Source organism: Salminus brasiliensis, chromosome 3 (assembly GCF_030463535.1).
Source record: "Salminus brasiliensis chromosome 3, fSalBra1.hap2, whole genome shotgun sequence".
NCBI classification, from domain to species: domain Eukaryota; kingdom Metazoa; phylum Chordata; class Actinopteri; order Characiformes; family Bryconidae; genus Salminus; species Salminus brasiliensis.
The window spans coordinates 12,342,285-12,356,534 of NC_132880.1; the positions used below are offsets into that span (position 1 = coordinate 12,342,285).

Genomic DNA, 14,250 nt, shown 5'->3' on the forward strand with positions numbered 1-14,250 from the left:
TCCCACCTCAATGGTACGATGGACATATACACATTCCAGTTAGGTGTGACTAGTAAAACTCAATCAGGGCAGTTTAATGTGTCACACGACTGTTTGCACACTGCTTGATCACAATGCTCTTTTCAAGGCTCAGCGGTTAGAGTGCCGGGATATCGATAACAGGGTTGTGGGTTCGATTCCCCGGCTCAGCAAGCTGCCACTGTTGGGTCTTTGAGCAAGGCCCTTTACCCTCTCTGCTCCCCGGGCGCTGGAGTTGGCTGCCCACCGCTCACTACCAGATGGGTTAAATGCAGAGGACACATTTCGCTGTACAGTGTACACTGTACAGTGACAAATACGTGCACCTTTTTTTTCAACAATGTTAACAGTACTAAGCGATCTAACATTAGTAACAACTTTGTCATATAGTGTTATTGAAGGACAAGCACAGAAAGAATTTCACTGTACAGTGTTAATGCCTGTTTACTGTGCATATGACAATAAAACACTTGAATCTTGAATAAAATTGTACTCTGAAACAAATGTACAATAAAGCAGCATAAACAACTGATAGGTGCAAACTCTTTATTTTTTTTTTAAACTGTAAGATGAAAAACATGACACATTATATAATTGTTGGCCATGCTAAGAATGTGACACCAGATCATTGTGGCTGAGCTTCAGCAAACATGTATTTACTTAGGACATTTGAAAATACAAATCCTATTCTTTCACTGGTCGAAAAATGTAGGTAGGTTATTTCCAAGAATGCACTGTTCCTCAGCTCCATCTTGGTCAATAGTAACAAGATAAGCAACGCCTCCACTAGAACCATCCCTGTTCATAGCCAGAGTTAATGCTAGAAAGAAAACACCAAAACAAGAGAGGAAAATGAAAAAGAGTTTATAATTTTTCAGTGCTGTAATGCACTGCCAAATGTATCTACACAAGATAAGCACAGTTTGAAATTCATACCATTTACAACAAACTCCTGGCATTCTTTCCGTGTCATGGCTTTCCGGTATTCTGCATCTACAAACCCATAGATGTATGTGCTGCCCGAGCCACCAATGGCAAATGGCTGATTAGACAGTAATCCATCCAGTGTTACAAAGACCTATAGCATATAAACACATGGTAACATTTTAGAATCACTGCAGAAGGCTATGAGTAGGTCATTACAAACAAAAATCATACTGTCAGAAAAAAATTACTGTGTATTTGTGTTCCCCAAGGTACAAACAATATCAACATACCATCAAATGAACAACATGATTGTTTAAGGAAATACTTAAGTAATAATAAAAAAAATGTTTTAACTGAAATAAAAAAGTAATTAAAGGTAATACTGCTGAGACAAGCAGGATACCACACCAATAAAAGTTTGTTTTTTATTTGGATAAAGTTAATATATGCAGTGTACCACAATTCTTGTTATTAGGCTTTCACTAACCTGTCCACCGCCTCGCCTGTCCCAGCCTGCAACAATGAGATGTGCAGACAGTTCCTCTTTGTACTTGTAGGAGATATTCTTCACTAATGTTGCAGCTGAGCGAACTAAGGGGTCTTCTCCCACCTCAATGCTATGATGGACATAAACACATTCCAGTTAGATGTAACAAGTAACAAGTGGATGCATGCTTTGCATCCATAGTGTGGTCGAGCTTATTAGACCCATTATGCATTCCAGTGTCTTATCCATGTCTGTGTTGTTGACTGGCTAACTGTGGTCATACCACTCATACTTTGTGACACTAAAAGGAATGTGTGTGAGAAAGAGACTTGTAATCTCTTGCATCCCTTTAAACGTCACACAGTATTTAAGTATGGAAGTGCCACAGTTAGTATCTGATCAATACCTGTGCACGTCAAGTTGGTAATTTACTATCTCAGCGATGGTCTGAGCATCAGCAGCGGATCCGGATAGAGCACAGTAGATCTTGTCATGGAGGGGTGAGAGCTTGTTCATGACCCGATTCACCACTGACGCCCTGTTCAAAAAAGGTTTAGACGAACTTTGTGTTAAGATCTTTCTGTGGAAAGAATTAGACTAAAACCTCAGTTATACACAGAATACCTTACCCCGCAGACACTCGCGAGTCGGATCCAAGAACAACTCCTCCTTCAAATGCTATCGCTATGATAGTAGTCTGGGAAGGAAAAAATTGTTATCAGGATTACCTTTTCCAGACTATACACGCGGAATATACGTGTACAGAAGTAGTGCGCCAGAGCTTAGCATGCACTTAGAGTAGGAAGTGTTATGATTTTAATTCCAATTTGAACGAATTTAGCATAGATCCACTTACCCCGGTTTTGACCTCTTCAGATAGCCATTCGGGTTGTACTGACGATTCTTCCAACATCGTGTTGGCGAAAATGTCGAAAGCTGGAAAGGTGCGCGAGAATGAGCCTACTTAAACAACACGACGCAACACAAACCTGACGCCTGACGCCAGTCAGAACAGAATAGCTTGGAACTCGATACGAATGGAAGCTGCTAACCTATAAACCTAAGGTATTAGATGTATCCCTTTAAATTTAAGGCTTTTTGGAAAAAAAAAAAATCCAACAACATAAAAATAGGCTAATAAGCTATTTGGCGGGCGGCTAGGCTCAGTGTTCACATTCTTTTTCCTAAAAAGTGAAAACGAAACTAACTCGAGCGAAATGCCTTTGTTAGACTAGCCTGGTGTTGCTAGTTTGTGACATGCGGCATTTCAAACTAATAGTGGTAACCAACTGCAAGTTCAGCACAATTTTGACTAAAAGCTGAATTTCTGTATGAGGCTTTTTTGTAACATCGACCATTTGTAACAACTATAATTATATAGGTAAACTACAAACTGGATTTTAGTTGGCACATTAAGGCACATAATAAAACACGGTCTCCATGTCCGTACACCTATACTAACCCAAAAGCATAAGTTGGCTCCAATCTGCACAAAACCATATAATTACGCCATTGACATTTTGGTTTGATTTCTGTTTTTCATTCGTAGTGAACTGAAGAGACACCTTACGTCTAATGTCAGGTTTGTATTTAGCATCTGCTTAGCCATAGATATAGGTGCTACCAGAACCACTGAGAGCTAAAGATTGACTAATCAACATTCCTCCCATCGATACTGTGTATATCTAAACAGACACACACAGTAAACAAAAAGAGACATAACAGCGTGAATGTGATAATTAGATTTTTGTATGCTATTTAAGATGATGCAAATGTTACAGAATATCTACTAAAATAAATCATGTCACGTCTCCTGCAGTAAACTGTATTTACCCTTAACCTTAACCTGTAATCACACTGTACCCGTGATTTTCGTTATTATTCAACTGCAGACCTCCAATACCAATCTGTGGTAACAGATACTGTAAAAACATAGTCTTAAAACTTAAGACACCAGATTAAAATCTTTATCTATTTATATATATATATATATATATATATATATATATATATATATATTTAAACAAATGTTGGAAACTTCTTGATTTGTTTCTGACTTGATAGGATTAAGTGATCTGACCAGGATGAAGTGATCTGCAACATTTTGGGCCTATTGATCAGTGGTATGTCCACGGGCGTATCTATCCCTTTTTGTATAGTCCCAGTTAATATGTTAATATGTATCTGACAAGCTGGAAATTGTAAAACCATAGAGAGTATATGATTAAACCAATTATTTTAACAGCGAAAATACAGCAGCCCCCCTCCCCTTGTCTTGCAAAATGGTATGATCCAGCTTATCTTTCTCTCGCTGCAGAATCGCGCGAACACACGGTGTCAGTGCCAACACATTGCAGCCATTATCAGCACTCCATATTTCGGATGTACTCTTTATTCTGTTATTGTTAGTTAGGAGTGACGTTTTTTTATTTAGCAGGCTAATGATGCAGGTGGTCTGTCTACTCAACAACTTTAAATTATTAGATTTAAAAAGGAGTGATAGAAGCTATAGCTGCTGTGCCATTGGTTGGCCTGTGTGTTATGAAAGCCAAGGTGATAGAGGAGTGCTGTCTGCATGCGTTTTAGCTAATCAATGTTACAGAATGATAAGATATGAAGAGATCATACTATAACGTAACTATGTGTGTGTGTGTGTGTGTGTGTGTGTGGGGCCCACTCTGCCTGGAAGGACAGCCTTAGACAATATAAAAAGGCACTCATTAAAGCTCACTCAGCTTATTTGAGAATAACAAAACAATCCCAGAGTATTTAGTGAGATCTCAAAACTTACGCCAGTCAGATACTCAACCCCAGATTCCATCTTCTTTAACCAGTAATGTTTTTATGGACTATTTTAATAATAAAATAGAAAACATTAGACAACAAATCCAACCCTCCTTATTAAACCACACATGGCATAGCTGCTTTAGAACATAACGTAGTAGTAGAATAAAGGCTTGAAGTCTTCTACCCACTCCCACAGCCAGGCCTGTGTGGGTCAAGTGTACACTTGACGTGTCAATCTGTACACTTGACCCAATTCCCTCCAAAAAAAATCTAATGAAATGCTCCCAATTATAATCAGACCTCTTTGAAAAAATAGATAATTCATACCTTAGCTTAAAGCATGTACCCAAAACCCTTAAATTCGCAGTCATAAAACCTTTAATCAATAAAACAACTCTTGATCCTAGTTTATTGTGTAATTACAGACCCATCTCGGTCCCCTCTACCTGTGTCAAGACCAGCTGCCATCTACCACCACCACCATCCATGCCAGACCAGCGGCACACCCTTCTACCACTGCTACCTAAAAAACCTAAATGGACTCTTAACTATCTGCCAGTATTAATATTACTACTATTAACTATCATTACTTTCATTACTCTTACCATCACTGCCATGAATATATTAAGTTATCCTATACCATGATTATTATATTATTATATATGATTATGATCAGAGCAGTACAACAGTATAGATGGTTTGGTAACTTTCATCAATAATTTATAACAATAATTTACCTTGTGAGTCTTGGTTCCTCCCAAGATTGTCACCGTTGGGAGTGATGTTATTTAATTTCTGATTATGTAAAGCTGCTTTGTGACAACAACAGTTGTAAAAAAGCGCTATACAAATAACTTTGACTTGACTTGACAAACTGTGCAGCAACAGATTTTACATCTACAAAGTGGACCAACAAAGTAGATGCATCTTATAGATGAACAGTGAAGTAATATAGTGTTTAAAACCTCCAACAGCTCTTCTTTGTCTGATCTACTTGAACCAGCACAAGTCCCAAGACATAGATTCTACTATTTTTATAAGCAGACAAGGGGTTGTGGGATATCAGGTAACAGGAGATGTGTTAAGACACCTATATTTATACTAATTTCAGAAAGGAATTAAATAATACAAAGTAGTAATAAAACTGAATAAACCAATTTAATAAAATTATTACTTTGCCAGAGCCTGTTACCCAGCCTGGCATTACTGAAACATGAACCATAAAAACAGTAAATAGATTTGAACATCACATAGTTGATTTAAGAGCTATTATTCAATATAAAACTGCATGTGAACAGGACTTCAGCAAGACTTCAGCTGGTCACGCTATTTCAGAATGTTGATTGGTCCTATTATATTCTATCCATCATGGAACTTGGGCAGTTTATCACCAGGAATGACCACATGTTCAACTCCATTCTCAGTGATCACAACCAAGTGGACCACACCACCACTCACATTATCTCTGCCTATAGCCAGGGCCAAAGCTGGAGAAAAAAAGAAAGAAAGAAAGTTAACAATCTAGTCTCACCTTTTCTCACATATAATAAATGTCACACTCACATCCGCATACAGTCATGTGATAAAATAAAATACACCCTTTTTGACAGGGTTTATGAATAAGGACATAAAAAATAGCAAGTCTGATCAGGTAAATATAACTTCAGATGAGAGAACAAGAACAAGATCCTGTGACAATAATGACACAATTTAGATTGTTAACCAACACCACAGTTCGCTTTCTGTACCTCCTGTTAGAACATCTAAACAAGTAAACATTCATAATGACAAAAACGGCACTATTCAGTAATTGCCATTTAAGTTTTTAGTTCGTACTGATTTCAGTCTGGCAGTTTTGGCATGACCCTGCTTCTCCACTGTCTGAGCTAAACAGTGGGGTTGTTTCTGTCACCTGACAGAAAAAAAAAACATTTATGGCTTTAAGTATTATTGCCATTATGGTTGACTCTGCACATTAGCAATTGAGATTTCTTTTTCTGTCTGCCATCCTGACTAACCATATCACTAAGTCATGCTTACCAAACACACACACATACATTAACATTTATGGTTGTCACCAATTCCATATAATAGACTACAGAGTCCTTTCTCATTCAAAAATAAATGCACTTTCCCTAACTGAATCATTACGAGACACAATTTATATGCACACAGCTGTTGGATGGCATCCCTCACTGAGACTATGTGCACATCTAGTTAACAAAGGTATCTTACAACCAGCAAGAAACGACAAAGCCAGTCCTGTTAGTGTTGTGAATTTCCCCACTGCGGGACTAATAAAGGACTATCTTATCTTGAGGGGACGGGATGTGTAGTAAAGAACCAGATATGTTAACCGTTTGTGTACCAAATACACTGACTAGAGACTTACAAAGAGCTGTATTTTATTTTTAATCAAAGTTATTGCTAGGGTCAGTTTAGTAGCTGCTGGATATGTCCCCATCGAATTCTATGCCCTTAGGTTAACGTATGTACAATGGATCGTACAATTATGCTTCACATACTGGCTAGTACAAACAAAACTATTAGGAAATTAAACACACTGCATTTAAATTGTCCTGTGGTTCTTCTCTGATTTAGTGGTTTACAGAATTCCCTTTTAATTCCACTGTACCATTCGTAGTGAACTGAAGACACTCCTCACGGCTCATGTCAGGTTTGTATTTAGCATCTGCATAGCCATAGATATAGGTGCTACCAGAACCACCGATAGTAAAAGGTTGACTGATCAGCATTCCTCCCATTGATACTGTGTACACCTAAACAGACACACACAGTAAAAAGAGACAAAAAAACAAAACAAAAAAGAGAACATAAAAAGTTTATATGTGGTCATTAGATTTGTGTATTCTATTTAAGATTATGCAAATGTTACAGGACATGTCACTTCTCCTGCTGTGATAGATGCTGTAAAAGCATACAGTCATGTAAAAACCTAGGACATTACATGGCAATTTTCACTTTTTTAAATGTTTAAACATCAGACATTTGTTAGAAACGTGTTGGAAACTTCTTTATGCATCTTGAGATCTGTTATGAACTTGTTAGGATGAAGTGATCTAACCATGTTGGCAGTAGTTTCACCCGTCCCAGACTCACATGCATCTACAACCTTCTTTCCGAATACCTCAGATCCAGGATCTGGATCCATGTGGATACCATTCAAGTTAAAAGCAAACCAAAATAAATGTCAGAGGTTTAAATAAGACAGGCTCTTCCAAACTCCTCTCTAGCAATGTTCCTACCACTTGCAGCTGATGTGCAACATGACTGTAGATAGTCTGGCACCTTATTACAGTCCAAGTCAAAGTCAAATTGATTTGTATAGTGCTTTTTACAACTGTTGTCGTCACAAAGCAGCTTTACATAATTAGTAATTAGTAAAAGACAGAGACAAAAAAGAAGTGACGTAAGACATGAAGGATCAAAAACCCCAGTGATATATTGACTAAGGTTGTCCTTCCACGCAGAGTGGAACACCTCTAGTTTGGACGCCCGCCATTTACGCTCTAGTTTCTGCACTGTTTGTTTTAAGGTACGAGTATGATCACTGTACCACGGTGCAAGCCTTTTTTGCCTTGTCATTTTAATTTTAAACGTGCTATTTTGTCTAATGTTGATCGAAGGGTATTTTCTAGATCGTTGGTTAATTTAACTATCTCCGTTTTGGTCTGACGGAGTGTAAGCTAAGGTCGATAGGGGTGGGAGGTTTTCAGTAAACTGTACAGCTGTCATTGGGGTTATTGCGTGCTTTAGGCAGTGTCAGGGGGGACAAATGAACATTTTGCCTAAGATGTAGCGCAAAGGAGATAAGATAATGGTCTGATATTACTGAGCTTTGAGGTACAATATTTAGATGATCAATGCTAACACCCAGGGTCAGGACATTGTCTAGGGTATGGTTACAGTAATGTGTGGGTCCAGTTACGTTTTGTGTAAAGCCGACAGAATCTAAGATTGATACAAACTGCTTTGTTAATGGATCGTTTGCTTTTTCAAAATTAATATTAAAGTCTCCTACTATTATAACTTTGTCACTGCACGCTGCGAAGTCTGCAGCAAAATTACTAAATTCTTTTAAAAATTCAGAATAGAGCCCTAGAGGCCTATAAATATTAATTAGTGTGAATGTATTTTTATTAGTGACCGGATTTGATATATCAATGTAGATAATCTCGAAAGAAGTGAAAGTGTTACAGCGTTTTTAAATAATATCTAGAGAATAATATCTACAGTGTTTTTGAATAATATCTGATGTATTTTGCCACCTACCATGTCAACCATCAGGCCCCCCACCCACCACCACCCATACCAGACCAGCGGCACACCGTTACTAAGAGCAGTCAACTCAATTATGCCCTAAGTTAGCAGCATACCTGTGCCCCTTTTTTCCTGTCCCAACCTGCCGTGATAAAACCGGCCTGCAAATCGTCCCTGTTGTTGTAACAAAGTTCCTTTAGCACAGATGCTGCAGATTTCACCAAGGGAGGAGACTCCATCTGTACACTAAAAAAAGAATACAATATTAGTAAGAACATTTATAACAATTAAAAGTAACTGTAATGGACATATTTATTGTAGATTTACAAGTTATACTAAACTCCTAAGTGTCTTCTAATGTCTATTCTATCACATCATTGTTACTTCTTACTCGGTCACTTTAAAGAGCTTTAAGTAATATCCACAGGTGAAGTATCTGAGTAGTCCTTTGGAAAAGGTCTTCGCAGGGCCACTGAGAAATTTCCTCTAATTTTTAAAGTCACTTTATTTATATACACTCTTGGCTAGTGTTTGGGACATCTCTACTAAAAACTAATACTATAACAGTATAACTATGCGTTTTTCTTACATCGGTTTTATACTGATGCTACTTAAGACATAAGGCTGTTACTTTTTCTAATCCAAAATAATTCTAAATGTATTATCACACTATATTGAATAGTATTGCATTATTTTGTGCATCTTGATATGCACTGTATTGTGAACTTATACATATAAAGCAGCTTAGAGTTTATGATCTGCTCCCTACTCATATGCGTAATCACTAGATGCATATTACATTTTTGTGCACAGTGGCCCACCATACTATTGTCCTAATCTGACCTGAACTAAAAAGGAAAATCTGATTTTTTAATATTGTAATTTAGCCATCAATCAACAGCCTTTATTTTGTAATCATTTGTAGTCTAGATTAATTTTGTTGTCATAGCAAAACATATTTTTTCACCAAATGTCCTTTACATAATCAATAGAATGTGTTAAAAATATATATATTTTTTCTCATTTAAAGTTACAATTTTGCTACAACAGTAATGGTTTATTATATATATAAGCTTAATAAAGTGCTGGCGATAATTAACAGTTGCTTTCGAGTTCTTGGAATTCCATTCCATACTAGAATACAGACCATTAACAAAACTGCTACAAGCTAATCACACATTGGCCAGGTCCTTCCACAATGTACTTAAATACCAACACACGGACAGTGCAAGTCTGTGCCTTTAATAAAGTTCTTTTCTGGATCAGTTTTAAGCTCACAATTATTGGGATTTTTTAGTTAGAATTTGATAACATTTTAAATCAGCAGAATGGCTCAATAAACACAGTTTTGGTTCTAAAGGATTATTATGGATGGATAAGCATGTATATGGATAAGCATGTATACCTGTGGAAAGATAGCTGGAACTTGGCCATTTTTGTAACGGCTTGGGCATCTGCCAGAGAGCCAGCAATGCAACAGAATATCCTGTCATGAACCTGGATTAGCTTGTTAATGACTTTAGAGCACACATAAGACCTATGGAATCAGACATACAACACAGATTGAAAAATGTGTATTTGTTTGTGTGTGTCTGTAAACAGCAAGGACAGTTTTCATGGGTATACATTGACTCAGCTAAGCAGAGTTAATCACTGCATGTCTTTTCTGTTCAGTATTAATGCAGTATGTAAAAATACTAGTAATACTAGTACTTTTATGATACTCACCCACCAATTGAGGCCCTGGAATCAGAGCCAATGATAACTCCTCCATTATATTTTACTGCAAGGATGGTCGTCTATTAAACAAGGGAGTATTAAATCAACAGTTAATTATGTCCTACTGATTAATGGATTACATATGCACTGTCGAAACAAAATCTTTCCATTTGTTGTTACCTTTTTCTTGTATTTAATCCCAATTTGATCCTAAACTTTAGTCATATCAGACTCCCTATCACAGGCCACCAGTGCTGGGAGGGTAAAAGCAAGAATGTGCTTCCTTACACATGAAGCCTGCAAACCACATATTTCCAATCTGCCACTAATACATTACATACATTAGACAGCTGAATGTACTTGAAGGAGAGTTACATCAGCTAAAATAAAGTAGCTGTGGTTAGCATCTTACTGAGGGCTATCCTGCCCAACCAAAAATAATACAATACTGCATCATACGCCCATTGCAATAGTAATCTGTTTCTGCTAGAGTTTCTTTTATGATTTCTATAATGTGGCACCATTAAAGTACATTATTTTAGAGGAATCATATTTTATGATTTCCTTTAGAAAAATGTCTGAACATTATTAGCATTCCTCTATAGGTTACTCGCTAAACTACATGACGGGATGTTAATGCCTACATAGTGTAACGCTAAGACATTTAATCATCAATAAATCTCTCACGATTATATATAACAGCCATTTGGCCTCCACAAACAGAAATCCAACAATGGCGCAAGATGAAAGTGAAAGTGGCTCTGAAAACGACGAATTATTCATACCTTATTAAATAAAATAAAAAAATTAGCCCTAAACTGTAACGGGTAATAATAACAATAATATCAATTTATTCCGTCGTTTTTTTATTAGCTTGTTCCTGAATTGGCAAGACGTGGAAACGTCTGTCTTTGTTAGACTATCCTTATCTTTAAAAACTCTAAATCTGAATCAAATACCATGTGCTGTTAGCGTTGTTATACACTGAACTACTTACACCTGTGCTGACTCCATTATACTGACAGTTTTGGTGCCCTTCCATCGTTAGACGTAAGTGAGAACAAACCGATCGAGCTTCAGCCTGGAACGTTTTACTCCATTTACAAGTTACAATTCCTGAACATGTGATGCCAGACAGTTGGACGGCGACACCACTGGACACAGAAACGCAATTGCACCGACTGAACTCCACACAGCTACATCCGAAATTCGACAAGAATAGTTCAACGTAGACATGGCGTTTTCCCATGTCTTTGAGGCACCTAAGTCAGGGTTTAATTTCGAGAACTCTTCAAGGTAAGCTCAAATCAATTTACTTGAATAATCATCAATTTCACCAAATGCACAAAACATACTTAAATACATACATAAGTGGTAGCATGTGAGAGCTGCACTCACCAAAAGTGAAAGTATTTTTGCCACTTTGATTCGACATAAAAGCGTTGTTTTTCTTAATGTATTATGTTTTCATAAGAAATAAGGTTCATTAGTTGACCCAGGAACGTGAGGTGGTAAAATTGTATTTTCGTCTGTGTATGCCATGTCCAGCGTGACACGTCTTGCAGCCGCGCGTATACTGTAGCATAATCACTTTCTTTTGTCATTCAGAAATGTTTTTTTTAAAAATACGCTTGAAGACGAAAAGACTAAGGCACCTAAACCTCTAAAGACTGGCACCACAATCGCAGGAGTGGTTTGTAAGGTAAATACAAACAGAAGAGAGTCTAAAGCCTTATTTAAGTCTGTATATTATGTGTATGTTATTTTTAACAACAATCTCTCTCTCTCTCGTTCTCTCTCTCTCTCTCTCTCTCTCTCTCTCTCTCTCTCTCTCTCTCTCTCTGTATCTGTGTGTTTGTAGGATGGTGTGGTCCTGGGAGCAGACACAAGGGCCACTTCCAGTGAAGTTGTAGCAGACAAAATATGTGCCAAAATTCACTACATTGCTCCAAACATATAGTAAGCGCTGCTTTGGAATATGACCTCCACCTAAATAATAAATTCTGCTAAACAATACTCATAACTTGTGTTGCAAGAAAGTGGTGTATAATGAAATTGTCATTGTTGTGAACCGTTTAGTTAGAAATGATGTATGTACACCACTCAGGTTTAATTTATAAAGAAAAAGTAAGAGCTTTTACCTGTACATGAATGTAAATAAAAATACCCCATTAATCTACAAGAATACAAGACATGTGCTTATTACTTTTAAAATGTGTTTTAGCTGTTGTGGAGCAGGAACGGCAGCAGACACAGAGAAAAGTACGGAATTGCTCTCTTCCAACCTCACCATTTTCTCCATGAATAGTGGCAGAAATCCCAGAGTCATCATGGCAGCTAGCATCCTACAGGATATGCTCTTCAGGTGGGGTTGAGCATTCCATTTTCACTTGTCACTAAATTGTGTAATGGCTAGATGGGATATAATTTTACTTTCAGTACCCTGCTGCAAACAATGGTTTCTCACCTGTAACTACCAGTGTACCTATTAAGACATGAGATACAGCTAACTTGTCATTCTTTAATTTGTGAAAAAGTGTTGTGATTGTATAATTTTATGTAACCATCCAATGACCAAAAACATGTTGATGCAATGTGCAAAAAGCCTTTTAGCTGTTGTAACTAAACTAAATAAATGTTTTGACTAACATTTATTGTTGCCTATGTTTGTTCATCCTGTTGTTAATGCCATATATGTGGTAATGTCATATCTCAGGTATCGAGGTGGGATTGGAGCAAATCTTATTCTAGGAGGGGTGGATTGCACTGGGAGTCACCTCTATACAGTGGGGCCCTATGGAGACATGGACAAGGTTCCATATCTTGCTATGGGTAAGCATATGACCCAGTAAACATATTCAAAACATGCCATGTTTATACTGTAATATCATTGTTAATGCAGTTAATCACTGGGTTTGCTTAGGATCTGGAGATTTAGCTGCAATGGGAGTTCTGGAGGACAGGTTCAAAGCCACTATGGAGGTATTTGCCTATTTTTAAATAATCTTTTTCTTGTTGAATTCACATAAATCACAAAACAGTGGGCGGTAACAGTGCTAAACTCGCCTACTCTTACACTTACCCTGTCCTCCAGATTGAGGAGGCCAAGAATTTGGTGAGTGATGCCATCCATGCAGGTATCATGAGTGACCTGGGTTCAGGGAACAACATAGACATATGTGTCATCACCAGACAAGGGGTGGATTACATAAGACCCTATCAGGAATCTGAATACAAGGACAAGAGGTGAGAAGGACATTAGATCATTCATGTTCACCATGTTTGCACTGTTCACCATGCCAATGGAACCTATAGGTAAAATTGCAATATTGCAGTTCCTATAGGTTCCATTGGCATTTTCTCACATGTACATAAAATTTTCCCCTTCAGTTTCTATTTTTAGAGAGCAGTGGCACCACTTCATTTAATATTTTCTAGTTCTTGAATTAAAATAATTTTGGAAAGCAAAAAAAGCCTATATGGCCTACCAGATGTTCTATTCTCACATTGAATGTAAAACTGTGTTATTGGAACAGTCAAAACTTAAAGCACACTGCAGTTTTTGTAGCATTGCTCAGCAAACAGAAGTAGAGAGGTTTAATGTTTTAAATGTAATGCTTAGTCAGAAAGACAGTATCTATTAAACTGTTGTGTTGTGTGATTATATAAAGGCTTAATGTGGATACAGTACAGTACAGTAATTCACAAGACTCACAAAAAGTGAGGACAATCCGAGTTGGTTAATGGTTTCTCTTTTCTCTCTCTCTCTCTCTCTCTTTTTCAGACAGGAAAAATATAAATATAAGCCAGGTACGACTCCTATTTTGACAGAGAAGGTGGTTCGCTTGGAGCTGGAGCTTGTACATGAGAATGTTCAAACAATGGAAACATCCTGAGCCTTGCATTCCTCTTCTGATATTGAAAAAATAAATAATGACTACAGTCAGAAAGCAAGAGAAGCACATTTTCACTTATAAATGTGAATATGATGATACTGCAATAAATGACTAAATTACATTTGTCTGTGTTGT

The 14,250-nt window shown here is 37.3% G+C and overlaps 3 protein-coding genes across 4 annotated transcripts; 1 reads left to right on the plus strand and 2 right to left on the minus strand.

The window, feature by feature from the left end:
• Nucleotides 1-550: 550 nt before the first annotated feature.
• On the minus strand, nucleotides 551-2,635 carry psmb9a (proteasome 20S subunit beta 9a). Its single transcript, XM_072675491.1, has 6 exons — nucleotides 2,289-2,635; nucleotides 2,062-2,129; nucleotides 1,839-1,970; nucleotides 1,433-1,562; nucleotides 955-1,096; nucleotides 551-838 (listed from the first exon to the last, which is right to left on the minus strand). Exons 1-6 carry the CDS (start codon nucleotides 2,343-2,345, stop codon nucleotides 711-713), a joined length of 657 nt encoding a protein of 218 aa, XP_072531592.1. The 5' UTR covers nucleotides 2,346-2,635; the 3' UTR covers nucleotides 551-710.
• A 2,725-nt stretch (nucleotides 2,636-5,360) lies between these two features.
• Nucleotides 5,361-11,345, minus strand: psmb12 (proteasome 20S subunit beta 12). Its single transcript, XM_072675493.1, has 6 exons — nucleotides 11,217-11,345; nucleotides 10,229-10,299; nucleotides 9,906-10,037; nucleotides 8,617-8,746; nucleotides 6,855-6,999; nucleotides 5,361-5,706 (listed from the first exon to the last, which is right to left on the minus strand). Exons 1-6 carry the CDS (start codon nucleotides 11,259-11,261, stop codon nucleotides 5,579-5,581), a joined length of 651 nt encoding a protein of 216 aa, XP_072531594.1. The 5' UTR covers nucleotides 11,262-11,345; the 3' UTR covers nucleotides 5,361-5,578.
• Nucleotides 11,346-11,398: 53 nt separating this feature from the next.
• Nucleotides 11,399-14,236, plus strand: psmb13a (proteasome 20S subunit beta 13a). 2 transcript variants are annotated; one of them, XM_072675489.1, is made up of 8 exons: nucleotides 11,399-11,515; nucleotides 11,828-11,921; nucleotides 12,081-12,178; nucleotides 12,444-12,584; nucleotides 12,936-13,051; nucleotides 13,143-13,201; nucleotides 13,314-13,465; nucleotides 14,004-14,236. In XM_072675489.1, exons 1-8 carry the CDS (start codon nucleotides 11,454-11,456, stop codon nucleotides 14,113-14,115), a joined length of 834 nt encoding a protein of 277 aa, XP_072531590.1. In that variant the 5' UTR covers nucleotides 11,399-11,453; the 3' UTR covers nucleotides 14,116-14,236. The 2 variants fall into 2 exon arrangements, with proteins under 2 accessions (XP_072531590.1, XP_072531591.1); XM_072675490.1 differs by having other exon boundaries at nucleotides 13,314-13,334; nucleotides 14,004-14,101.
• The last annotated feature ends 14 nt before the right edge of the window (nucleotides 14,237-14,250 follow it).